Here is a 27,731-nt window from a genome sequence, read left to right on the forward strand (position 1 = left end):
AAAAGTTATGAGATTATTTTTATGGCACAGGTCAAACAACAGTGTGGCTGCTTTTCTACTCTGTGCTTTCCAGTTCAGGCAGGAGTAAAGAACATTTTTTTAGTTATGTCTTCTGTTTGCCTCATAGTTGCCTTATGATATCTTACTAGAGAAAATGTCTCAGATTCCAAGTGTCTTCCACTTTAGCTATGACAGCAACCACAAACTCTCAATCTGTAATTGCAAGGTAGAACTGCATTTTGACCTTACAAGCCCTCCTTGGCAAATACACTGGTTTCTTATGGGGAATACATGTATTTTAGCTTCTTTGGTATGACCACACAGTCCATGAGCCACAACATGAGGACATCAGATACAGAAATATTCTGATTACCTGAAGAAGTGAGAACCATTCATTATACCTTTACAGTCTTTGATCTCAGCTCTTGATAAATTAATCACAAACACAGGAATGTGAAATGTGTGAAGTAATAAACAGACACTTTAAAAATTTTCTTTATTTTCATTTCCAAGTTCAAGGTCAATCTTCAATAATTTGCAGCTAAATGAGAGTATAAAAATGTTCCCATTAGTCTAGTTTGAATTTAGACATATTATTCATTATTTGCAAAAAAACCTAAGCCTGCTTTTTTCAAATACCATTTCTGTGCACAAATTATATAACTCACTCTTTTCATAAGGCATGTAAAACAGATTTCCGTTCAAACATTAAAATATTTCACACTTGAGCATCAGAATTTAAAACAAAAATTAAAAGTTCTCAAAAAAAAAGTGCCTGAACTGCAGAAGTACACACTGCAGACATTACAATGTACACATGCAGAGACATGCACATATGAATATCTATGTATATGAACATACTAGGAAGGTCAAAAATACCTGTTTTCTTTTTTTTATGCAATCTCAGTCATTTAACTAACAAGAATGGATGTTTAACCCAGTACTCACATATTGCTTGCACAATAGTTATAGTTTTCTACCTTTTCAGTACAAAATCATTTCAGTCACACAGTAAAATTGTGTGTCTTCCAGTCAATGTCCTGAAGTAATGATGAAATTCTGAAACACATTGAGGAAGCATAAGGGAGAAGATGAAGGAATAATGCAAGATGAAATTGCAATGAGTCTTTGAGAAGATTAATTTGCCTAATGATGAATTGGTAACAGTAAATCCTTTCTCTTCATTAGCCAATGGAAACATTCACTTTCTTTTGAGTGATTCCATTTCTCACATAGGGGAAGAAGATGTATTTCACAGGTATACAAACATCAAAGGAAAATCCTGTATATACATTGTGTAGGAATTATGGAAACATTGCAAAGTTCCTTTCTGTTTGAAAACTGAACTCAGGTAACTCATAAAAACTTACCAGCTTTTGGTAAATTATTTCAGCAGAAAGTGTGTTGTTTCAGTGTACCTGTAGAAATCCACATGGGCAGCCAAGGGACTTCAAACAAATTATGTGGCATAATGTCTTTTGGGAGAAAATTACATTTCAAAAATCCTGTCGCATAAGAAGACAGAAATTCCCACAGGTCCTTCATCTAAAAGTCTTTAAACGTGGTTACTTTATTTTATGTATTTGAGCCTTTTATAGTTGGAAGATAATTGATTTACTACTCAAAGAACAGACCCTGTAAATAAGACTCTTCACTCCCAAGAAGGGCACCGAGAGTGAAAATGTCCAGATGATTCTTTGAGCTTGCTTCTTCCACTAAAACCAGCACAGGAATCTATTTTTAGGACTTTAAATTGTCTTAGGCAGTATAGATTAGATCCTGTCACCCCAGCTACACAGATTGGAGTTTTTTATTATTTTACAAACAAATTGCTTGTTTCTACTGGTGGTTATCTCTGGTAGAAGGACAGTAAATATAAATACACATTTCTAGAACCTACTCTTAGTTTTATTAAGGTCATTGGAAGCTTGCAAATTAAGAACTAAAAAGCCACCTGGGAAATAATGCAATTTCTTTTCAGTTACAGCCTAATGAATAAGAACAGTAATGTATTACATGAGGAGAGTGTATAAAATTACTTGTAATTTATACTTGTAACTAAACGTGGCTTGCACTACAGAAGTCAGATGTAGTCTTGGAATGTCCTAAATTTAAGTTTCAGGATATAAACAGGTTTATGGGATCTTGGAGTAGCTCAGGAAAGTTATCATGAGCAGTCTAGGGCAGCCAGCCTTCACCACTCCACAGCTGATGGAGGATGTGGTCAGCATAAGCAAGGTCTGCAGTATTGCCCAGATAACCATGTACCAAGGCCATCTCCTGCTAACCATCCTGTCACATCTCATGCTCTAAATGCAAGACCCAAAAACTGCCTCCCTGATGGCTGGCATGACCTAGGTTTGTTTCATACCAATATGCTGTGCAGCATCACATGCTTGCCTTTGTTGTGTGACCCAAGCCATCTGACACATCTGGTCAGCCCCTCATCACAAAATCATTTCTTAGCTAGTAAATAATCTCCCTGCCAGGACTCCTTTGTTCTTGCATCTACTCACTCTAATGTGGTATCCACCCAAGGCAACAGTCTCTGGAAGAGCTTCTTACACAGTGAACCTTCCCTCTTGTCTTCCTTCAAAACCCCTTTTACCCTTTAACGCATCAGCATCATTATTCACTTTCTGTAGTTTTCCTGTATCTTGCAGGTTTATACTGCACTATCTCTGCCTTCTACCTAATCCTTTAAAAATATGCTATGGTCTCCAAAAGACTTGCACTTACTCTGGATTTCAGTTTGCCTTTTTGTTGGCATAATTAATAAGCAATTCCAGTTGCATAGACTTGTACTACACGGAAAGTAATAAGTACACACCAAGCAGCAAGCCATTAAAATGATCCTAATATGCAGTAAATTGGGGCTCAGTCCCAGAATTCTGTTTATACCTGTTTGCTCATGAAAAGGACTTTTTACCATTCATACATGGATTTTCTTCCCCATGTCATGTGTTTGTCATGAACAACTTTTAAATAGTTCTTATAAATGACCCTCTAAGGTTACTCATATATATATATATGTCTGTGGGAGAGGCAAATAAATTTACCTCTTTTGTCTTGTGAACATGTTAAACTAATTGAGAATATATGTTATTACTTCTATACTGAGAAGTAATATGTTGAATTAATTCCTGGACAGAATGTTCATATTCCTTTTAGATGCATATTTATGATAATCACGGAGCACTGTGATACAGGATGCTTACAATGTAATTAAATAACTTCTGAAAGGCAAATTAATTATATCTTATAAAATAAAGTTAATGTTTTGAGCTGACATTACAATATGGCTTTAAGAATTATGGTTATGTTCATGTAATGTTAATGACAACTTTTTTCTAAGTCCATCTGGGCCTCAACATAATTCAAGGGCCATATATAAAAACTAAGTAGCCATAGCTCTACTTGCCAGCTAAGACTAAGAACTTCAAGTAAGGCTGGTCAACACAAAAGTTACTGGTTTTAAGACCAATATTATGTCAATACAGAAAATAAATTAAAACTAGGTAATTGAAACTTTACTATATAAAAAGGTTACTGTATGACTTAACTATATATAACCAGTATATATAGTTGAAAAGAGATTTAGTGGAAGTCACCTCTGTGTCACTTTCTGAGAAGTCTGGATTTGAGCTTTTTGAAAGTGAGTGCTTTAAAAGAACTCCGTGGGTTTGAATGTGCACACTCAAAAATCTCTATGACTAAAAATGCAGATTCATTTGTTCATATCCTGGTTTTAATTGTGATGAGTTGTACCTCTTATTATCCAGCCTGATCATAATAGCAATGCAGAACAGGATGTACCCAAGGGATAACATAGAAGTTAGTGAAAAACAAATGGCACGAATTCTGGTGTATGTCTGTGTAGTGCCACTGCTTTAGACAAACACATTCTGAAGATCCTACAGTGTCCGCAGCTGGTTTCCACAAGACCTGCTTCTGAGGGCACTCAGCAGCAGCTGCCTGCTGTATTCAACCTGGAACATCTGGAGATCTTCATGTCTTCAGAGATTGATGACATTTAAAGTGCGGCAAAGCATTGTGAAGTCCATCCTTACCTGCAATTTTCTCTGTTAATTGGCACAATTCTTTGTTTTCCTTCTGTCACTTTGTCTGATGCTTTTTGTAACATTAATGGTGACTTCTTTTGTGGACATTTTCTGTGTGTCCCGTTTACTCTGTGAGAGATTTAAACAGTACAGTGAATTCCACGCTGACAGCAGAGTCACTGACAATTACCTCCTACATGAAAACAGTTCTACGTCATAAACAGAATGCCTCCAGCATCCTTCTCATGGAACTGTGACACAGAGCAACTTTCTCATCCAGCATGGACACAAATTTTATAACTGCTGTACAGGCTGTGGACATCAGTAGACTTTGGATCAAGCCTCTTGACTATAATTATGACCCCTGCATGTGTGTACTCTAAAGAAAAGCAAATAAATCCAATTTCAGTCCAGAAGTGAAAATTAGAGGTTCCTTTTTATGTCACTGGAGCTGTGCATCACTAGCCTGAGATAGAATTTTCTATAACTGATTTTATGTTTCTTGTGTGAAAATACAGTTTTAAAGTAACATTTACTTCTGCCGGCATATAAGACCCAAGCACAATATATATACCTTTCAGAGCTTCATCAGATAATTTCTAATATTCAAAAAGTCAGTCTGTTAGAGGCATGCAAGTGCATCCCTAATTTAGATTTATTCTTCTCCATCTCCTGGTCTATCTGCTTGTTGCCATGAGCAACACATTATATGCACAGTAAACTGGATAGGTCTAGAAAATTGCACTCACAAATGGGCTGACAGAGACACAGGGGCGAGTTAGGTGGAATTGACTGATTATTGCACTTCCAGTAGTCCATGAAACTATTTGTCAGTGTAAGGAATGCCAGAGAAATTGGGCATTATTTACATGGCAAGAACGACAGGTAGAATAACGTCTGATAAACTTTCACTGACATGAGTTGAAGGTACACATATATTTGCAGAGCAACACTTGGAGCTTATTTGCTGTTGTGTATTACTTCACATTTCTGCAGCCTGAATGCACCTGCTCTTTTGGTGTCTGCTGCCCCAGTGCTACTCTTCATGCAAGGACTCTCCAAAGACTACACATATAACGAAAATCAAAGCAGGCGATTGTCAGTCAGGGACATGATCTGGATAAACCCCTTGCTTTTGGTGTGCCTGACCATTATATTACCTTCAGTGGTATAAGGACTCCTCTCATCATTGTCATCATCATCTTTTACTTTCAAGTTGTTCTGACATTACTGTCATGAGAGGATCCAAAGTTTACCAGATGCAGCCTGTGTCAAACTCCTTCCCTTTCGACACACAAATTGTGACACAAATTGTCACATAACAGGAGGCTGCTTTAGAGCTTGATGCAGGAGAAAGTGAGAAACAGAGGTTCTTTTTTATCCCCTACTTGCCCACAGACCAATGGCAGAACCCAAGTCTCTGAGAGCACCGTGTGCTGCATTGCACTGTATTGTAGAGCATGTAGAGATAAAAGAAGAACTGTAGTAATGTGAATATTCAGTTAAATAAAATGGGCACATTTTGAATTGGGGGAGATAGTCACATTCTCATCTCTAGGCATCTAAACTTCAGGTGTTCCAATTGGAAACTTGCTCATCTTAGGCTTCCTTCAGTGGAGAAACAGAGATTCATGGAGGCAAACCAGAGCTGGAGCCTAAATCAGATACTACACTTTTTCTGAAGGAATATATACTTCTATCTTGAGTACACGAAGTTTAGACAACTTAGCTTCCTTTCTTATGCACCTGCATTAGATGTGTAGAATAATGTAAATGCCTTACTTATCATCACGAATTTTCTTTGCACTGAGCTGCAACAGTGCAGGTGTATGTTACTGAATGTACCTCAGCTAAAAAATGTGGGAGGGAATCTTCAAAGTCATAGGGCCTCAGGGCAGGAACCCACACTTCACTGAGTAGTCCCACAGTCAACACTCTCATTGTTAATATGTTGTGGGAATTTGCCCATACTTCCTACTAAGTCCAATGCAGAAGTTGTTTTCCAGTCACTTATAAAACTAGGCAAGCCATTTTCTCCAGCAGTATGCAGGGTACATACTGTAATTCTCAACTGTAGCCAAGCCTTTTTCAAATTGAATTAATAATTATGTAGTTCTGTTCAACCATATGCAACCTCACCAATTAACAGTACTGATATGCTGTGTGTTGGCAAATGCAAGGTGAAGTTCAGTCTAAATTCCCTTTTTCATTTGCTCAGACCCTTTGGGTTTAAATTTGCCTCTCTCAGTGATGTGACTCCTGACGTGGGACCACCTCATATGGGGAGGTTCCAGTGGTTCCAGCACAGGCTGTGCTGAAGCACTTTCTGTGGAAAAACGTCAAGAGACAAAGCTCAGTGAGGAGGAGTGCCCATACTGGCAGTAATTCACCAGAAACAAACTGCGTGCACGCCTGAGGAGAAGGGGCACAGGGGAGGTTGTTTCGCGCCTGAGAGAGGCATGAAACAAAGGATGGTGTAGAGGTGTTGGAGTCACACTCAGTTTAAAACAATGCAGCTAATGAGAACTAAACCAAAGGAATGACCCAAATGGTGACCAAAAGCTGAATTATGCATCATGAACTTCAAAATGCATATTACTCTTAATTCCCTGCATATGGTAATGATGTACATGCTTTACATGTATGATTAAAGTCGCTCAAGCTCCATCTAATCATGAGATTACATCAACTGAAACTCTGGTTTTTTTCACCATCCTCTAAGAAAGAAATACAAGTATGAGTTAAGAGGGAAGGGAGGTCAGAAGAGACTCTACCTTTGTATCCTGGGATAGTCAACAGGCTATAACCCTCTAGCCCCCCTCAGGGACACCTGTCAGGTAAGCTTTATTCCATGGTAATACTATTGCAGGTACTTTCTGGTATCAGTGCATTTAGCAACCGCAATTTGTGGACCTTATTCTGTCACAACCAAATCAATAAATTGCACAGTTTGTGAATCTGGAGTCTTATTGAATTCACCCAGACTTACTGTGGAACTTATGCCATTTGTGCGTCTGGGATTGCAGTTGTGACCACATTGTGCCTCTGGCACCTTACCAGTGCCAAAATGGTTACTCTGAAAAATTATTTGTGAGGGTCTCATGGGGGCTTGGACAGACAGATAATACTGACTAACAAAAGGAAGGCCTGACTGCCCCCAGGCCCACTACACCTGCAGACAGTGCAGAAAGCAAGGGGCTCTCCCTTTCCTAAATTTTTATGTGACAGAAAAATTGGTGTAGTCAGCAGGATTGCCAAGGATTAACAGTTACAAAAGTATAAATGTGCTCCTTCCCAGGCAGACAAGAAATGGGCCCAAAAATTCTAGAAAGACAAAGCAATTATTTGTGCCAGTATTGGGGACTCACTTATCACACAAAAGGAAATCAAAGAGTCCCTTCTTTCCCAAAAATTTCCTATACAGAATATGCTGCTTCAGAATCAGAAAATGAAGTATTAAAGTCATCACTGGCCTTTGAGAGGGAAATAAAAGAAAGACTGGGAACCCAAAGAAACAAGCTTACAAATGAGAATGATCATCTTAGGATTCTACTTGCTTCAGCAGAGCACAGGGAAAGACAATTATTGGAGAAATTAGGTAGGAAGAGTCTTAATAGAGAGAAACAAGGTCTGAGAGAGGAAATAGGAGGCGGGAAAGCAACTGAATTGTTACTATCTTTGGAAATTGAGCAGCTGCAGAAACGGTTACAGGAAGAAAAGGAGATAAAGCAAAAATTGGAAGAAAAGGTAGAAATGGTGCTTATGTGGCTGCCAATCCAGCCAGCACTGTACAGATAATGAAAGCATTTGTATCCCCTGGAGAACAGTGAAAAAGACAAAGGGTCAGTGGCTGCTCACTCTTGTCTGCAGGAGATGGAAAGCCAATATCACACCTTTAACTACTGCTGTGCCAGATTTAGCAGAACTGGTAACTCAAATGCAGGGAGCTCCCTATGCATGGATGGCAACCCTACATGTAAAAGACAAGTTATTTATGATTCCTCTCTGGGAATGCATTGTACCTTTAACAGACTCCCACAGGAGTATAAACATTCACCCATGACTGCACATTCTGTGATATCCAAAATTTTACAGTCTTGCTCCCTCCAGATGTGAAATTATGGGATATTCCATTAGGAGAAGACTCCCCTGAAAAAGCAGGGGAAGCAGCAACAGCAGCGCAGCAAGTGCTTCATGAAGTAGAAATTGAGATTCCACCTGAGAAGCGCCAAGGACCACGTAAAGGACTGTATCTGCTACATCTGCAGATGACCCACAAAGCAAGGAGGTCTCCCTTTCCTAAATTTTTACCTAGTACTTTCTCATGTGAGAAACCAAGGAAGCAGCAAACCAAGCAGAGTTTTTGGATTTCTTCAATCTGCAGCAGCTCAGCAGCTGCTACACAAACAGAGCAAGTGGAAACCCCTGAGAGGCAGGCATGTAGGCAGATGCAACAGGAGAAGGTTGGTCTTTGGTAGAGTCCCAAATTCTTGGGTGTTCCTACATTATTGTTACACTGGATGACTCTTCTACAGTGTATATAACATAAAGTGAGGGGGGAGGAGGAGGGAGGATCTGATCCAAAGCCTACTGAGGTTATTGAAAAGACTCTCATTGACTTTTTCAGGCTTCATGTTCAGCTTTGAGGGAACCAGGGTTTATGCAGTTCACACAATTTAAGCAGAACAGTAACTAAGGAAAAACCTGTTCCCTTTCAGATAATTAATCTAAACAGTTTGCACAACACATGCCACAGCTGGACTGAGTTGGAAAGCAATGAGCGTGGGGGCTTTTTTTACTCTAACAATGTGTGTGTAACTCTGATTGATAAAACATCAATCCTGTGGCCGTTCAGGCATTGTCAGAAGTGCTTGGCTCAACCATGCTGTGGCTGTGGTGCAGCCCAGCACCATTTTCTTTTATCTCTTGTACAGTTTCACTGCAGCGAGGAAGATTGCCACAAAAGTGAGTTAGACTTGGTTGAAGCTAGTGCTGAGCATCAGGGGACATGATCATACTCTTACCTCTGTGGTTCTGAAGCCATTCTGCCTCTGTGTCGTGGCCCCCGTGCTGTGGACCATGGGGTTGGCACACTGAGAACCGCAGTTGTTCCTCTTGTCAGTGCTCAGCGTTCCAGCTGGGGCTGCTGCTGTGGTTACACCAGTCTGAGCCAATTTCCCATCCTCTGGAAGACCTAGAAGGGACACGTGAAATTGGGCAAATAATACCACGGAGCAATTTACAACTGACTCTGGCTTTCCCTTTATTTTTCCACATGTTTGTGATACTGTAAGTGATGCCAGGTGTGCTGCAGTACTACAGTGAGAACAGTCCACCTCCTCGTGTCACCCTTATCCTCACATTTGACATTATTTGCCCTTTTCCCTATGGTCCACTGCTCTGTGAAACACTGGCTCAGAAAACATGGAAAAACGATCAATGAGTGCAGCACATCAGTGGATTTTTGTCATCTGTGGATCTCCATTGGCTTCTCTACACACACAGCTCCTTACATGACTGAGATTTTAACTTAGGACCTGGAGAAGCTCCCCTTAAATCTGTTTCAGTTCTGGGAAATGAAGGGGTTAGATGTGAGCATGAAAAATGAGACAAAAATGTGTGGGAAAGTTGCTCTATTCATGGCCTTGAACAGTTTTTTCATCAGAAGCTGAGAAAAGAAATTCAGAAAAATACATTTCTTACTGTTTTGACTACTGGCAATCAAATAAATGACTGATTTGCTTTTTGCTCTAGCTGTGTGGGTATGCATGCATTGTACAACATGGTATTGGACAGCATAAATGAATTTTCCCATCTTATTGCATTAACAAAAATGAGTTGTCATTTATGATGAGTGCAGAGGATTAAACTTCTGGTTGCAACACTGGGTCTAAAATACAAACACAAAGAGCAAGGGGGATGCATGACTGTAGCTCTCAATTTAGTTTTTGTCAAAGCTCATTTACAAAGAGCTTTATGTTAAAAGAAAAAAAATGCAAATTTACTAACTGGCAATGCAGGTATCAAACCTGAAAGAATTAAGGGGTCACAGACACTAAGTGAGAAAAAATTATGTGGAAAAACAATGACAAATCATTGCTATTTGAAGTGATGTTGTGTCATCAAAACCTTTTTCCACAAATCGGGTGGGAATTCAAACACAGTATTAAGGGTATTGAAAGGAAAGCAAAGTCCTGAATTCTTTCTCAGAAATCTGCAAGAAAAGCTGCATTGTCAGTAGATATCAACATCAGTAGCAGCTAGCAAAGGCAATGACTAAAAGCAATAAAGCTTCAACCGAATATTCAAAGCCTTGATACTGAAAATATTTAAAGTTTTGTGAATTAAATCATCTTTAAGATCCCTTCCGATCCAAGACATTCTATGAGCTAAGAAGTCTAATACGAGCTAGTCACTGCATTTCCCTGAGCAGTCAGAAGATGGAGTCAGAGTTTTCCAAAGGTAATTTAACTTGCAGTGGTGGTAACTAATAATGCTAAGTCATCCAGTTTTTGATAGAAAAAAATTTACCTGAAATGTGAAAATACTACATTATAGTTTATTTTTAAAAATACATCAGGCTTTGGAAACTTTTCTGCTAGATATAAAGTCTAACTTCATTCTCCCATCTAAGTTTAGATGCAACTTCCATAAGGCAAGAGTAAACCTCACCTCTCCTGAACCTCCCAAAAGTCAACAAGTACTTGTGTTTTAGGTTTTCTCTCTTCCTATCACTCCACAGTGCCAAATGAAAGGCAAAAACATGACTTGTTGCAGAGCAGTAAGTGACACAGACTGGTATTGTAGACAAAACCAGTTATCAGGGAGGGAGATGGAAAGGCAATTAGCCACGAGTGAGTCAGAGCTCTAAACCAGGAGTCCACTGCTTCCCCTTGCAGAGGAGCTGTGAGAACAAGCCTGAGCACAGCTTCCAACAGCCAAACTGCACTAGGCATTACATACTCATTCCATTAATGGAATATTTGACATTTCAAACATATATGAATTATGAGTTTTTCCTTCTGTGGAGTCATCCTATGAATTTACTTTCCACTGTGTGTCTCTTAGGCCATCTGGCCTCTGACTAAATTGTCTGGTGAAACAGCTGGCAGCTGAAGAGCCATTTTGTTATTAAGCACAATTGTTCATTTATCAGACTGTGTTGCATCTTTTGGTCTCACACAGAACAGTTTTTCTTTCATGAATCCATTCCTGGAGGCTGACAGAAAACCTTAATCCTGAAAACAGTATATCTGGTTCATTTTTTGTCTCTGTTAGTTTGCAGCCTGAGCATCCTTGCTGCATTCTGCATTGCAGAGGTGAGACTTTTTTTGCACTACTTGTCAGAAATAAACCAGATATCAGTATCCGATCCTTCCACTATCACTACTATATTTTTATATGGGTGACCTACTGGTCACCAATACTACACAAAAAGCTTTTTTATTTTATCCTGAAATAGGTTTGCTATTCTGAAGTTAAGAAACTATTTTAATTTTTTTTTTCTCATTGGCAAATGGATGCTTTAGAGAGTGTGCAAGAGTTTAAATATTTCAGTGACTTGCTCTTTATGTATGAGCACTGAGCAGAAATTACAGTGAGAATGCATGAGCAGTGGAGTTAAGAGTACAAGGTTTGTTGGCAATTCATAAAGCAACACCTGTCTTACAGACTAGATACATAACACAAAAGGTTGATTGCAAAACAGAAGATGATGTTAAGAAAGGATTAGGAAAACATGGTTGTCCTTAAAATAACAAACACTTTTGCATTGTTATTTAGCGTTTGCCACAGTACACATAAATGGAAGAGTTAACTCTCTTCTTTTGTACTATCTGGAATTTACAAGCCAGGATGACAATACTAAGGGTCTTGCCTCAGTGTCATCTAAAACAAGCAAACTGTTGAGATATTTATGCCATCCTCTCAGCACGGGTTCAGTGAACTCTTTGGTCTTTCACTGTAGAACTTCAGTTTACATCAGTGTTATTAAATCACTGTAGAGATTTAAATGAACAGGTTCAGTAATGTTCTCATTGTCATCTCCTCTGCCATGACACCCCCCTGCCAAAAGTCTGTGGGCCTCTTGAGACCAGGGAAAACAGCAGATCCCATCTCAGTGCTCTGTCAAATAAAAGTATTTTATTTCCAAATGAACCGGCAAGGCTAGAATATTCTTATGGTTCCATTCCCAAGACCAGGCTTTCTGGGTGATTATTAAATACCCATCAATGTGATGGTGAACTTTCCCTCAGGAATGGTTAGTCAGTGTTTGGGGAACTGTTCCCTCTATGGAGAGGAATGGATGACAAGAGGCAGGTATTTCATTGCATGTAATCAGGTTTACAACAAACGTGCATGAGTTCTCTCTCAGTGGTTGCAGGGAGAATACCCCTGCAGCAGCCTCATTACTTACAAATCCAAGTCTATCTTTCCAGTACAAAATGTGCTTAAAAGAACTTGTCCTCCCATGGCAATGCTCGCTGCCACCTTCCTCCTTGCCGGCTTGTTGGGCTGCACAGGAGCACCAGGTCCTGCCTTTCTTACCAGGCCAATAGAATCCTTTAGGCTGCAGTTTGACAAACTTCTTTTCAGAAGCATGAGGGGAAAAAAGGGTTATTTTAAACTGAAATCAATCCCTAGTTATTCTTCTCCCAATGACGCAAGCAGCCAGACTGGCACAACTCGGGAGGTAGCACAGGAATCGGAACAAGCAGCTGAAAGCAGCTTAGGTTGGTGTGCTCTCCAACAAAACAAAACAAACCAGACCCCCACTCATCCAGCCACACTTGTTCTTCTCACTGAGCTGCCTTGCTGAGCTGTCTAAATCTTCAGAGGTATATTCACGTTGCTTCCAGCTACACCTACGTCAGGGGACAGATATTTGCTTAGTCCATTTAGCCCGGATTCACCAAAGCTTCCCACTGTGTTACAGCAAAAAGTGTCCCAGAGGGACGATCTGGACCAGGATGTGATACAACTGACTGATACAAAGGAGCTTCTTACTAAAATGTCTTTCACTAAAACGTCTGATGATTTACACCAAATGATGGCACTTCAAATAGTCTATTGTTCTGTGTATTTTCACATGCACAATTTGAATAGATTTGAAAAAACCAAATTTGCCCAAGTTTGGGTTTGGGTTTTTTTTGACCCCACTAAAACACTGACATTAAAGTACTGTCTTTTGTCCAAGCTTCCCAAAATATGAAAGTTTGGGAAAATTTGGATATGCAAAATAATCAACTCCAGTCATTATATTTGACAAACCAAAACTAAAAATCCATCCCTCAGATATCTGGCTATATTTTAGCTGTTTCACAGTTCACAAGAAGGACATATAAGAACAGTTTTACTATTCTGTCAAAATGTAATGAACATAAAGCCACCTAAAATCAGAGGCATCTCAATATAAGTTTGAAGATCAGAAAGTTGGGATGATTTTGTCCAAAATATGTATTCTATGTGGCAACAACAGGCATATTAAAGGTAAGATAAACTCCTAGAAGAGGATAAAGAGAACAGAACATGTCAATTGTCACTACTAACATAAAAACAAAGGCACTGGCATTTTTATATAGCTTATATAAACACTATAAATAAAATTAACTCTCCGAGAACTGCTGCTACTCATAATTAATAGTTTATCCTAACACTGAATATTCAGGCTGCCAGTGGGACACCAAGTTTTTCCAGTCTTTCGAGATTAACCTCTTCCTCTCTCTGCTGTAAATGTAATGAAAGATTCAGTGTGTCCAAGCAAATACCAAAATTAGTTTTTGGTAGGAAGGCTCAAACACATCAATGCTTCTCTTAGCTTAAGTCTCTAAAATTGTCTTTCTTAATTATTCATAGATATAATCATAATGGTTCTTTTTATTTCACACTATTAATTCATATATTAATGCCAGGTAGGACATGGCCATTTTTAAAAGAACCGAAGTTTTCTCCATAACAGAATTGTAGTATATAAACTGTTCTGTATTGTGCAAAGGTATCTTTCAGTTCTTTAATGCCACTTGGAAATCTGATGCAAATTCACCAATTCAGAGGATTCTGTCCATGATGCTAATTTTTCTCTGATGACTGTAGCATAACTTCTCTCTCAGCATCTCCCTCTCCACCTCGCCTGCCCTCCTGCCAGGCTGCACCTCACTTCTCTAGGAGCAAGAGTCACCAATTCCTGTCTCCCAGCATGTTCTATGAGACCTCTCAGCATGTTCTAGCACGTGTTCTTTTGTCTATAATCCCAATAATTTTTAAATTTCAAATGAATTTTCATAAACTACCAGACAGCATCATCCCTGTTTTGTAGTTTAGGGGATACATATTTAAAATTGCAGTCTGAAAAATTGATCACAGACTTGCAAGCTTGTGTCCATTCAAAATGCTTAAATCATATAACTCTAAAAAACCCACACACATTTACATAGGGAGGGAGCAAGAAAGCTTTTAAAGGAATCATTTTAGTAAACAGGATGTTCATCACAGAGAAGTAAAAAAATAATATAAAATATGGAATGGAAATTTAAGACATTAGATCTGTATTTTTTATTTCTTCTGATTTCTTCTATTATAAGGAAAACACCAGTGATCACAAAAACAAGGATAAACATTGCATACTTGCTGCTCTGGTTCATACAGCCTGGTTACACCTAAGAATTCAAACTATTCTTAATGACAGTATGTCATAAAGAGGAGAAGAAATTTTTACTCTTAACTCTTTCTAGCCTGATTTTAGCATGGAAATAAAGATGATGTGAAGAGGGGGGAAATTACACAATTAATTCAGTTCATGGAAGTAAAACTGGTCTAAAAAACAAAGTAGTGACATGGATTGACAGCTGGCGCAGAGGGACAGGGACAAAAGAGAACTAAAGGGGACAATTTTGTAACCCTCAAATATCAGGACCACAGGAAACTTCTCAAACCATAGATAAAGGTAGTTCTGCCTGGATCTCTTGCACAGACATCATCAAAAGAGTGCATCTCAGTAAGACTCAAGATGACCTGTGACAAACAAAATCAGCAAAGCTGCAATAGTTAATGCTGTCAAGAAGTTTGGGAGAGGTATGAAGCCTCGTATACGGAGGCAAAGTTAATCTTAGTCAAAAAAATCAGATTTTTGTGGAAAAAAATTATTCCATGTTTGTTTGCTATGGTATTCTCCCACTTGAGTTTAAAGCAACAGGTAGTGACCAAAACTGGACATGAATTCCCACCCAAATATGCTCTAGATCTGACTCAGTCCTGTGTGTGACCCTGTGCTGTCATGTGTTCTGTTATGGAATAACAAGCACACATTTGTTTACAGTGGGTAGCTGTTGATTAGTATGCTAAATTTATATCTTTGGAATCAACTACAAACACAAACCAGTAAGGTTCAATTTTCTGGTTCAGCAACACCCTTTTTATTTATCGTGACTGTTAACTCATGCATAATGCATAAGATGCTGGTTTAGAAAATGCCTGCCTAATTAGATGCTGCACTGTGAAGATGGACTCTGAGAAAACTCACAGTGAAGACAGATGATCAGTGTTATCACCACATGCAGTTGCTTCCAGAGGAAATATGTGTTTGTAATCACCACCGAGTTCCCTGCTTTTAATGCTATAGACTGTCAGTAAGTTCAGAGAGCACTGAAATACCTGTTCCCTCTGCCTGTTTTCCTGATGTGCTAGATATTTTTGGGAAAGCCATGCATCTACAGGCCTGAGGGTTGGTTTGTGCTCCTGCTTCAGAAACAACACACAGCATGGATCTGATAAAAAATGAATGGAGTGGAGGCTGTCACAAAAGTCAGGTTTAAGTCATTTCCTCCAAAGCAGTAGCCTCAGGAACAAGGCCAGACACTCAGGAAATCTGCAGTAGCTCTTTTCCCTAACAAGACAGAATTTAGAAACTTTCAGGCATAGCAGAGAGTGACTTTATAAGCCAGGATGAAGGATCCAGAAAATCTGCAGAGGGATGACGTGCTGCAGCAGGGAGATGTTATCAGAAACAATGGTTTAGATCAGCAAATACAATAATGCAATAAATTTGCTGCCCAGATGTTCAGAGAATCCAGAATGATTTATCTGAACTCTAACATGATACGAATTTTAGACGCTGAAGCAAAATGCAACAAACGTATTTATGCCTTCTGTGGATTCTGGAGGTGGCTCCAGAGCTGCCTCCAGCCAGGCAGGGCTGAGCTGTGCCCAGGCACACCACAGGGGTGGGGAGGCAGCAGGGAGCTCTCTGCCTTCCTCCCTGCTTCCAGGGGATGCTTGTTTGAAGTCAGCTCACCCTAAAGCACAAACAGCCTATCAGGCTGCAAACCATGATATCCCTTGCATGGCCTGATTTTCCAGGTACAGGCAGATGCTAAATCTCTGCATATTGTATGTTTTGATTTCAAATTGTGATGCAGAATCATGGTACAACTACCTTATAAGCAAATCTAAAAATGTTGCAACCATGTCTGTGAAACAAAGGTTAATATAAAATTTATATTTATTCCAAATAGGGAAAGCATGCTACAACACTCTTTAACAATGTGTGATTATTTCAAAGGTCAAGACAAAGGATTCTACATGACAAGTAGACTCCAGAAGCTGAATAAAAGGGAATTGATCTGACCATGAAGGGAAGATAGGAAAGGTTAAGAGAACCTACTTAAAAGAAAAGAAACTTAAGAGAAGTGTAATCATGGTGCTAGGCAAAGACTTAATGGCAGGCAGATGAGAGTTTGATGTATGAAGATACAAGTTTTTATAACTGGAACAAGATGGAAGAACTGAATTTTCACTATATTGTGGAATAAGGATCAGCAACATTTTGAAAGGCATTGAAGGCTGAGTACATTTTTTCCTGGGAAAATAATGAGGCAGAATGGATTAAGCAACTAACCAGTGCCATATGATGTGCCAGAAGCAGATCACTCATTCCTCCACAGTGAAAAACTGACACACAAATAGCAAACCTCTGAAGTGCTTTTCATAGTACTGCATTTTCGAAGGATAGACAGTGCAGGGATCTGCTTCTCCACATGCAAATATACAGTCTATGTGTCAGTGCTGCCTATGAAAAATACACCCTAAAAATTATACCCTCCACACACAATATCTTATATCATGAGTGTCCAAATTATGGCCAATCAACCTATTTTCCAAAGATGCTGGCTTTTGGCTCAGTTCCTGTCTGACCCTCTCCTTAAAATGCCAAGACAGAAGTTCCCCTCACAGGAGAGCACTGTATGAGATGGAAAACAAGCAGTTGGCTGCTGGCCCCTCTCAATCATCCTTTCCCCAGTGGTGCCTGCCCAGTTTATAGACAGGTTCTGAACAGTGGCTTAGAGCTGTCAGCTGTTCACGTGGCCTTTCCCTCTCCTTTACATGGCCTTTCATTCTTCTTTGATGTGTTGTAATAAAACATCACTCATTATGTTTCTAACTAATTTCCAACATAGACATGGAAAGCATTACTATCATTCTTCTTACCTAGCTAACCATGCATGGAATTTTAAGATGAGCAGATGGCATCATTTCAATTAATCACACTGAGAAGCAGCAAAAATATTTAGGGAGACTAAACAGAAATCCTGATGAAAAGCATTTAAATGTACATGACATGTGAGCTGAAAGGACTCTTCAGTTTTGCTCACTAAGGTTCAGCTGCTGGAGATTGAAGCCAAAGGTTCCAGGTAATACATTGTACATTTATTTTAGCAAATAGTGATTAACTCGTGGCCTAAATTTACAAAAGCTTAGGCAAAATGTCAGCCACTGGAAAGCTGTAAATTCAGTCTGAATGTCTCAAAAATAGGAGTCCCTGTGGGAATTGACAGAGGAAACACCAATGGGCTGTATAGACAGCTGACATTCCGAGCCTTACAGTCTATGAATGTACAAAAGGATACTGCTGACTTTAGTGGCTCACGTTATGACTACGACCATGAAGTGCTTTGGCTTAAGGTGTCTGTATGCATGTGGAAAAGTCATCACTCACATTTAGTGTTCACCCTAAAATGAGGGCAGTTTCTGCATTAAAACCTAATGTCATCAGCCATCAGCAATCTTCTAGATATACCTGTGACCTTTTTTCCATCTTTTCCACAGGCAGTGTAAGCACTCAGAAAGCACTCAGGCACCAGCATTGTGCCACTTCTTTTAGTACTGCAAGTGCTTGAAACAATTCTGACAGCCCACCTAGAAAATACTAGTAGTTTACAAGAATGACAACTGCAACATGAGGACAATATCCAGATGAAATGTACATAGAGAGAAACACAACCATATACATTGTTAGGAGACTGTTTAAAAAAAAAAAGTAATCAAAATATTTCAGTCAACCAATAAAGAATAGGCTGATTATTTTTCTCTAACATCTCTAGCATCCACCCAAAAAGCCTAGCCCAAATCCATGCTCTTCCAAGTGGAATGAAAGGCTCAACATTACTTCTTTTTCATCGTCTGCTTAAAATTTTAGGCTTAGTTGAGCAAACAGCAATGCAGAGGGGCTCAGTGGATTCGGAAACAACCTTAAAATGTAAAATCGTGCCTCACAGCTACAGTTGCCCATGCTAACTGGGAAAACACCACTCCTTCATCTACTTGTTTGTTTGACTTTAAACCCATATTTTTCCTAAACAGAAAGGGCAGTGTGACAGTCTGGGAAAGCAATTATGCATGTATTCATCAGAAAATAAAACTGCACTATTGATTTGTGTAGAGCAAAGGACCAAGCCACTTGTTTCACGTGAGACCACTGCTGAAAAATGTACACACTCACCACACAGCCTTCGAAATCTGATCTGCGTACTCCCGAAAAGAGGGCTTTGTGCAGCTCAAAGAAAAACCTTGAAGATAAGCACAGGGCTTCAAACATTACATTTCTGAGCCTTAACCATTACTGTATTTTGATTTAAGGTAACACTCAATTTTCATTCCCAGATTTCTTTTAACTGCAATTTATTTCTGTTTTAAGCTGCTGGAACACCTGAGGAAGAAAGTGGAACTGGCAATATAGTTTCTGCTTCTACAAAGAAATATATTTCTATAACTGACTACAGGTAAAGACAAGAGAGATTTCTATCACTTCAATGCTGGATTACTGCAGTTTATGCTTAGTGTGGGAATTTTGGAAATTTTAATCAACGGGCAATGAGGTAAACTGCACTCTGAACTGTGTTTCCTGTATGCAATACATTGAACCTCTGCTTTGAGATTTGCAGGAGACTTTGCCTAAAGCTCATTCAAATTTTATGTGTTTGTTGTGAACTCTGCATTCTTAAACTGGAAAATACAGGATTAGAACTGGCTGGGAAGTGTAAATTCATTCCTAAGGAAAAGAAAACTGAATTTTTAAATGTCCTGAATCAGCATATAAAGGGGCAGGGGTGGTCATGGGGAGAGAGCATTTTCCAAAAGAACAATAATTTTGCAGAGGAATTTACTTCTGAGCATCTGAGATCAGGTAAGATCTGTCATTGACAAAAGCCACCACTCAGGTTTCCTGCCTAAATCCTTTCAGACACTCTCCCTCTCTCACTGTCCCTACTCCTGCTGCAGGTTCTTCCCGTAGTTACTGACAGCCCTCTGGCTCTAAGATTTCAATGCTGCAAGAAGAGTTTTTTCCACAGGAAAATAATTTGGAGAGATGGTTCCAAGTCATCTCTCCCACAGATCATCTCTATTGATGTTCAACAACCTTTCTGCTTTCTGACAGCTGGGAAAACCTTTCATGTAATTCAAGTGTTCATGCACAACATGGTTTTTAGTGAATTTATTTTATCAGTGGGTAAATTATTATAACAGAGTAGAGTGTGGATGATCAATCCTGCTAGGTCTGCTTTAGATTGTAGGGGGGTTTAGCAAGACTTTTGGCCATTAACTAAGTGGGCATGAAGCAAAGAGTAAGAGGCTGTGTGGAAAAGTTTGTTTCTTGGGGGGGGGTGGGTTGGTTACAACCTTTGCAGTGTTTTGAGGCAATTCTTGAATCAGAAAGTGCAATAAAGAGGCTGTTGGGGAAAGAAGAGGCAGTTGGAGGGCCCTGCCCAGCTCCTGCCTTCCCCTCCTGTCACAGGAGTCTGAGGCATCTGCTCCCACCTGAGGCACCAGAACCTGTCAGGGGGATTCATGCAGTACCTGAATAACCATAACCACCTACCATTAAACAAGATCAAAGTTGTTCCAGCAATTGAGTCTGATACATCTCACAAAACAGCAAGCTATTGTTCATGATAGAAGAAAATTTCCCATCTCTCAATTATCTTTGACACTTTTATTAAAACTTTGCTTGCTATGGATGCAAGCTTTTTATATGAGAATTGATACTTATTAAAAACAAATTAATTTAAAGTACTTTTAGGGGTGGTGAGGGAGACTTCTTAGTATATAATGATGGGGCAAATAAGTATCTGTGACATTTTTCAACTGAAAAGTGAAATTAAGCCAATACTGTACTATCAAGTGAACAAAGAATAAAATGCATGGATTTGAAGAATTATCAGCTAGGGTTAAGCTGAAAAATGTGGTCATTACAAAAGATTATACTTATCATACAGTCCAATTTTTATTTATTATATGAGTCAATTTTTCCCAATAATATCAACTCTGTTTTGTGGTGCAACAAATACTGGTTTAGGCCAGTACTGTAATCCTTGACTGGGCTCTATACTGAGCAAGTCCCAGTATATGTTGAATGGGAAATGTCAATGTTGAGTGTTTTCAGGTCAGTGTGTTGACAACAATCATTTGTTGCAGAGATTACCCATTTAATTCTATCCAGGGCTCTTTATATTTTCCTGATCCATAGATTGATGCAGAATTGTTATTTTTTAATGGAAAAAATTGGGGTTTTTTCCATTTCTAGGAGAGGCATACAGCTGGGTGGTGCATCGATGTTAATTCCCTTTGTCCTGCAATGCTTCCCACCCATCTCTTGCAGACATGCTGTGAGAAGTTTAACTAGAAGTCCCTAAAGCATATGGGAATGTTTAACTCCTCTGAAGAATCAGGGGCTCTGGGCTTTTCCGTTGTCTTATCTCCATGTTTGGGACTGACTTTGTACTTCCAGTACTGACAGCAAGGTTTGCTGTTTTTGTGCTCCTCCAGAGGTGCAGCGAGGAATGACACAAAACTCGGTACCACTCAGAGAGAAACCCTTTCAATAATCCTACCAAATTGTGCTTTCAAGAAATTCAGAGGGCTTTGACCCCACTCATCTTCCTCTTGTACAAATGGAAGCACCTACACAAACCCACTCAAGGACCACTCAAGAAGTACTCTCTGTGTTTAAAACACTGATCCTCATAAATGTTAATGCACAAGAAGTTGATGTACAAAGCAGGGGAGACATTTTCAGAAAGAAGGCTCCTTTCTGAAAGCTACATGGTAAAAATTAGATGAAAAGCTTTCTCTCCTTACTCCTCAGATGGACAGGGGAGAGAAAACATAATGAAAGGCTCATGGGTTGAGATAATGGCAGTGAGAGATCACTCAGCAATTACTGTCATGGACAAAACAGAATCTACTTGAGGAAATTAATTGAATTTACTGTCCATCAAAATCGGAGTAGGGTAATGGGAAAATATAAACTCCTAAACCTTAAAATACCTTTTTCCCACCCCTCCCTTCGTCCTGGGCTCAGCTTCACTCCCTATTTCTCTATCTCCTCCCACGAGAGGTGCTGAGGGATGGGGAATGGGGGCTGTGGTCGGTTTATCATGTTGTCTATTCCAACCCTTCCTCCTCAGGAGAAGGACTCCTTGTACTCTTCCTCTGCTCCAGCATGGGGCTCCTCCCACAGGACACAGCTCTCCGTGAACATCTCCAACATGAGTCCTTCCCATGGGCTACAGTTCTTCACAAAGTGCTCCAGCATGGTTCCCCCATAGGATCACAAGTCCTGCCAGCAAACATGATCCAGTGTGGGCTCCTCTCCTCATGGGTCTATAGGTCCTACCAGGAGCCTGCTCCAGCCGTGGGATGACAGCCTCTTTTTGGCATCTGCCTGCTCCAGCGTGGGATCCTTCAGGGGCTGCAGGTGGATCTCTGCTCCACTGTGGACCTCCATGGGCTGCAGGGGCACAGCTGCCTTTCCATAGTCTTTACCATGAGCTGCTGAGGAATCTCCGCTCCAGTTCCTGGAACGTCTCCAGCCCCTTCTTCTCCACTGACCTTGGTGTCTGCAGAGTTGTTTCTCTCATGTGCTCTCTCTCCAGCTGCTCTTCTGCAGGCTCTGCCCCCATGACTTCTTAAATACGTTATCCCAGGGGTGCTACCATTGTTGCTGAGGAGCTCAGCCTTGCCAGTGGTGAGTCTGTCTTGGAGCCAGTTGGCATGGGAAGCTTCCAGAAGCTTCTCACAGAAGCCAAACCTGTACCCTGCAGCCTGCTACAAAACCTCGCCATGCAAATCCAGTGTATTATTATATCCAATGTCTGGACTAATATGGAATAGGGAATTACTGTATTATGTCTGCAGTCCAGGAAGAAGCTGCATTTATTCGCTTTTACTGTAATTCTGAACAGTAATAAGATCATCTCCTGAAAATAACACATCAGAGTCACTGCTTTAGTTATTTATTAAACATACCAGATTTTAAACCAACCCATTAATAAAAGTGCATAAAAGCACAAAGAGATCCTGGTATACCCATATATATACCATATATATACCACTGATCCCTCTTAACCTAAAACAGACTCTTTATTACATACTTCTCTGCAGTCCGATTCACGAGAAGCCCTCTGCTGCACCAAGTTTTTCATTTACAAACTGATGCTTATTCACCTCTGTTAGGCTCTGAACTTCGCGCATACCCGGCAAAGGAAGGAGCGGATGACGGCAGAGCGGTCCAAGCCAGCACCAGCCTCTGTTGTCATGGCAACTGGTGCCCGCACAGCCCGGCCCTCGGCTGCCGCTGCTCCCAGTCCTCTGCTGCAAAGGATGGAAAACCGATTTTCCAAAACTTCTCTGCGAAAGGTTACCCCCCAAACACCGTATTCTGTGTACTGAGTCTTGACCAGAGCCTGGCTACAAATATGGGCCTGATCCATGAAACTTCCCTGAGCTGTCAGCGATCAGAAAACAGTGGAGCAGCAGCATGAGCCAGTCATGTATAAGCCAGATTGCTAGACAGTGATAAAATTTCTCCTGTATTCCTCTGGTTTTCTCTGTTTATTATACAAAGGACTCAGTTCTTCTCCCATAGGTATTTTGCAAATATCTTCACCAGACAGATTTCATTCCTCACAGTCCACTGACTGCAGTTATGTTTGCTGATGCCATGAGCAAGTTTTTCTCCTGAGTGCATGAAGTGAATCTCTGTGAAATGTGGATAATGTTTTTCTTTAATATGCTTCAGGAAAAAAAGACTTTTCTATAGAAACCATGAAAAGTAGAAAGAATAAAAACCAAATTCTTTTAGCTGATTCTGTGAGTCACATAATGATAAAAATTCAACAAATGTTTTACTAGTTGAGAAACTGAACGAGCCCTGAGCTTTATGCAGCTTTTCAGTTCTGATACAAGAGAATTATTTTTCACTTAGTTGCTACATCATTTAAAAATTAATTACTTTTATTTGCATTTCAGTAATAATCCCCAACCAAGACTGGGGTCTTACTGTGCTGATTGCTGGGGGAAAACAGTAAGGAGAGATCCTGTCCTAAGGCTTTTGCAGCCCACGAAATAAATCCTGATTGTAAGGTCTGTCTGACCTCAAAGCAATATTGCTTTATCCACTCTGAGCACTTTCAAGTATAATAAAGAAAAAATAATTGAATACAGCAGCTAACTTAGCCAGTGAAAATGGAGAGAAATAGAAATATGATGACTTAAAGTCTTCTTTAAAAAAAAAAAATTGTTCATAGTTGATTTTGAATGGGTTTATAAAGCACTTTTATAGTATTGGTTTCTGGAAAGAAACTGTGCATCCTAAATTGCTAGGCTACACATGTACACATATATATAAATACATATATATCAGCAAGTTATCCCAATGTAACACAGCAGGCTGTGCAAACATGTTCCAAAATACTTGAAAGTTTTTGTGTGTTTTTCGTTAAATCACTCATTTCCCTGTAGTTTGCTTGTAACCCATGGTGACCGACCTGGGGACTTGCCTGTAACCTGCAGATTCTTACTTTCCCAGAAAGTCATTACGTGTGCTAACACGTCCACTTATCTGAATCAGACCCTCTAAAGAGAAGGCAATTTGTGCTAAGAGTTGCAAGGATCAAGGAACGGTTACCAAGCAGAAATGTAGTCTATTATTTTCCCCAGCTATAGCCTACGCAATAGCTGAATCCTGTGAAAAGTTCTCTGCTCTCATAGCAATGGATGTTCTTACAAGAAATGGTTCTATTGTAGGGGTTCATTGTCACTCTTTCTTTTTTCCTCCTTACAGAAGCCACTCACCCTATGAACAGTATGTACACTTATCTTCTACAAGATATCTTTCAATTTCGCCACCTGCAGTGCTTCATGAAGTTATTTAGTACTTTTCTATCCCTCTTCATCTTTATCACTTTATCCTGTTCATCATTACTGAAATCTCAGCAGCATTCTGCAACAAGTTGCAACCATCTATATTCATGGCTGTTAGTGACTTCTAGTGATCTAAGGTACTTCTGGTGAACCTCAGACCATTTATCTTATTTCAGCTATGTTATAATAACTAACATTGTCTTAAATATGTTCCTGTAAAAAATAGAGATTACAATAAACTTTATTAAAATGGATGTAAAAAATCAAATAGGGAATTTATCAAATATTCTGAGAAAGCATCAATTGAAATGGGAAAAATGGAAAAGGAAATGGTAAAATACTTCCTTCGTAATTGAATAATATTTTAGCTTTCAAGCATCTTTGTTTAAGGTACAAAGATTTGGCTACAGAAATACATATCGTTCCAGTGAGAGCAGGCACAGGAAACTAAATGTACTGGCTGACAAAGAGAAAAGAATATAATGAAATCTGTGGTGAAATTTGTGGGAGTGAGATTACTCAGATTAATATATGATAATTCCTAACCCTTTCCTCATTGATCCACTTGCTAATCCTGCATACACTACATTCTTTCCTCCCTGAGTGATTTACTCCTCTTGACATTTTGATGTGCAGTGTCTGTTGTCTTTTCCACTTAAAAGAAACATGTTGACAATCACAGCCACCTCTAGCTGTTTTTGTCTTTTTCCCCAAATACTTCCTTCATCTTAGCTTTACTTCTCTCTTTTCACAGAATTTCACCAAATTATTCGAAGTAAAAAATGACAACAACTTCATCTTCTTTTCCCCATCCTCCTTTGGCTGATGCCCCCTTCTCTGGCTGCCTGCCTTTCTGTGTCCCAGTTACAGGGTCTTCCTACCTTGACTTACGTTAATGTCATGTCTCATCTCCCCATCACCCCACTCTGCTCATGTTCCCTCCCTTACTCTTCCCTTTTGTCTCTCAAACTTAGGTGGTTTTCAGTTCTCACAACAAAGGCATGTTTTCAAGTCTTAAACTCATACTTGACCTCATTTGCCCCTCCAATTTCTCCTTCTCTCTCTTTCATCTGTGAATTCACTTAACGTGCTGTTTCTATTTCACTAGAGTACCTCTACTTATTCCTTTTCCTTTCATACTTCAAACCTTACCCTACTACAGCTCTCCATGAAGTACTTTATGACTTGCAAGGCACTAACTGGGAGCAGTGTGTGTTCCTCAGGTTCCTTAAGCTGCCACCACTCTGTGTTGAAGAGCAAATCTTGCCCTTACTTAAGTCCTTCCTTTGCTCCTACTAGTCTGTCCTCTCCTCGTTCCCTTCCCTCTAATCTCTTCTTTCTTGTAAAGTTTCTCTTACCTAATCAGTCTCTATTGGACTTGAGTGTTGTCCTCCTCTCCTTACTGCTGGTATTCTTATCTCTAAATACAAATTCAATTACTGCATGTTTCTAGGAAGAATATTTACTGGTCTACCTCTTTATTACCTCCTGTTCAATATCAAGTCTTGAACTGTCTGGCTTCTGTTGATGATGTTTAGGCACCAATTAAAAGTAAACATGGCTAAGATAATGCTAACTGTGGGTACAGAGGTAACACTCACTGTCTTTAGCCTTCACTGCTGGAGACAAGACTGACACCTGTCATTTGAACTTACTGGCCAGCACTGTCTTGCATGTCTTTAAATTTCTCATATAGTCTTCTTTAATATGGCATTTCATAGACTCATTCACCTTCAAATTCTCATAATTTCACATGTGATTACTACAAAGTCTTTCTTTGGCCTTCAGGAGTAAAACAGACCATTTTTGACTTCTTCCTCTCGTATTCTGGTCAGCAGAGAGTCGTGACTTCCCTATTCCAGCTGGTCTGTGATGCCCACCTTTGTGAATTTTCACTCTTGCACTTTCATAATTTCTTTTTGGTGCTTTGTTGCTTGCTATAAATGTCTGTAAAGTTACGTCTTTTCCTCTGAAGCTGCCTATAGGCATCTACTACTTTATATGGAAATTATAATCTGTCTGGGGCAGTGACCATTTTCATGCTGTGTACAATATGTACCAGGATGAATTTCTGGACCTAGGCTGAGATTTCTAGACATTGCTGCAATACATAATAATTCTTAAAACATATAAAACTCCACATCAGATCAGAGCTCCTCATTCCCTTTCCCATACCTGTCCCTACTGTAATAACTCAGGTGCACAGCTAAGGATGCAGCATACTGACAAGAACTGGGAAATTCAAACTTGCAGGTCAGCTTCTGTGCAGCCCACCCTCTGGCCAGCTTTCTGCACATCAGAAGGTATCAGAGGTAGCGTGGAAGAAGGCTGAGCACCATTACCTCTTCCTTTATTCAAACCTATTTCTCAAATCACTTGTTTTGCAGAAAGAAAAGCCATGTGTTCCACGGCAAGACCCTCCAAGACCAAGTTCTCTTCCCTTCTGGTGACGTTGTCGCACAGTTGCCGGGGTTTAATGCTTTCGCTCGTAGCCGAGCACCGCCGTGAGCGGGTCTCCGGCCCCCGAGCAGCCCTGTTAGCGCAGAGCCCGCTCCGCAGCAGGCGCTCCGAGCGCTCCGCGGCTTTAGCGCGGACTTGGGCGCCCGCATTTCTCTGCGGGGGCGGAATACGATCCCCTCGCAGCAGGTGAAGGGGGTGCACACACACGGCTCCGTGCAGGCACGCCTGTGTGTGCGGTGCCTGTACGATGCGTGTCCCGGCCGCTCCCCGGCCCGCGGTCCCCCCGCGCCGCCCGCACTCACCGGGGCGCGGCCCGCCCGGCTCCCGCCCGGGCTCGGCGCCGCCGCCCTCCTGCTGCGGGCTCTCGGAGTCCGTGTTGGTCAGCCAGGTGGACTCCGTCTCCCGCGTCCAGCTCTCGTAGTACCGGGGCTCGATGGCGTCGGCCCGGCTGCCCCCGCAGCCCATGGCGAGACCCCGCTCACAGGCTCAGTCACAGCCGCCGCCCGGGCACCATCGCCCCGCCGGGCACCGCCGGCCCCGCTCACGCCCCCCGCCCCATCCCCGCTAGTCCGGCTCTCCCCGGCTCCGCTCGCCCTTCTCCCCCTTCTCTCTGGCTTTATTATCTCCGCTGTCCCCCCTCCCTCCTGGCTGTCCCCTCCCCTTCTCCTCCCGTTACCCCGTTCCTTCCCCTCCCGCTTCTCTCCGCTCTCACATCCCACCGCCTCCCGCCCCGGC

General features: G+C 40.6%; 1 protein-coding gene across 1 annotated transcript; it reads right to left on the minus strand.

Annotated features, from left to right (window-relative positions):
• Nucleotides 1-482: 482 nt before the first annotated feature.
• On the minus strand, nt 483-27,496 carry BAALC (BAALC binder of MAP3K1 and KLF4). Its single transcript, XM_050320356.1, has 3 exons — nt 27,299-27,496; nt 9,086-9,255; nt 483-4,190 (listed from the first exon to the last, which is right to left on the minus strand). Exons 1-3 carry the CDS (start codon nt 27,459-27,461, stop codon nt 4,086-4,088), a joined length of 438 nt encoding a protein of 145 aa, XP_050176313.1. The 5' UTR covers nt 27,462-27,496; the 3' UTR covers nt 483-4,085.
• Between the last annotated feature and the right edge of the window lie 235 nt (nt 27,497-27,731).

The sequence above is a fragment of the Myiozetetes cayanensis genome, unplaced genomic scaffold, assembly GCF_022539395.1.
Source record: "Myiozetetes cayanensis isolate MyiCay16 unplaced genomic scaffold, myiCay2020 scf1, whole genome shotgun sequence".
Taxonomy (NCBI): Eukaryota; Metazoa; Chordata; class Aves; order Passeriformes; family Tyrannidae; genus Myiozetetes; species Myiozetetes cayanensis.

Bases quoted from the DNA above. Each gene is read 5' to 3' on its own strand.
- BAALC (XM_050320356.1), bottom strand. From the start codon at position 27,461: ATGGGCTGCGGGGGCAGCCGGGCCGACGCCATCGAGCCCCGGTACTAC. The intron at 9,256-27,298 runs GTGAGTGCGGGC...TGTCCCTTCTAG, and splicing joins GCCGGGCGGGCCGCGCCCCG to GTCTTCCAGAGGATGGGAAA. The intron at 4,191-9,085 runs GTAAGAGTATGA...AATCTCTCACAG, and splicing joins ATGGCTTCAGAACCACAGAG to AGTAAACGGGACACACAGAA.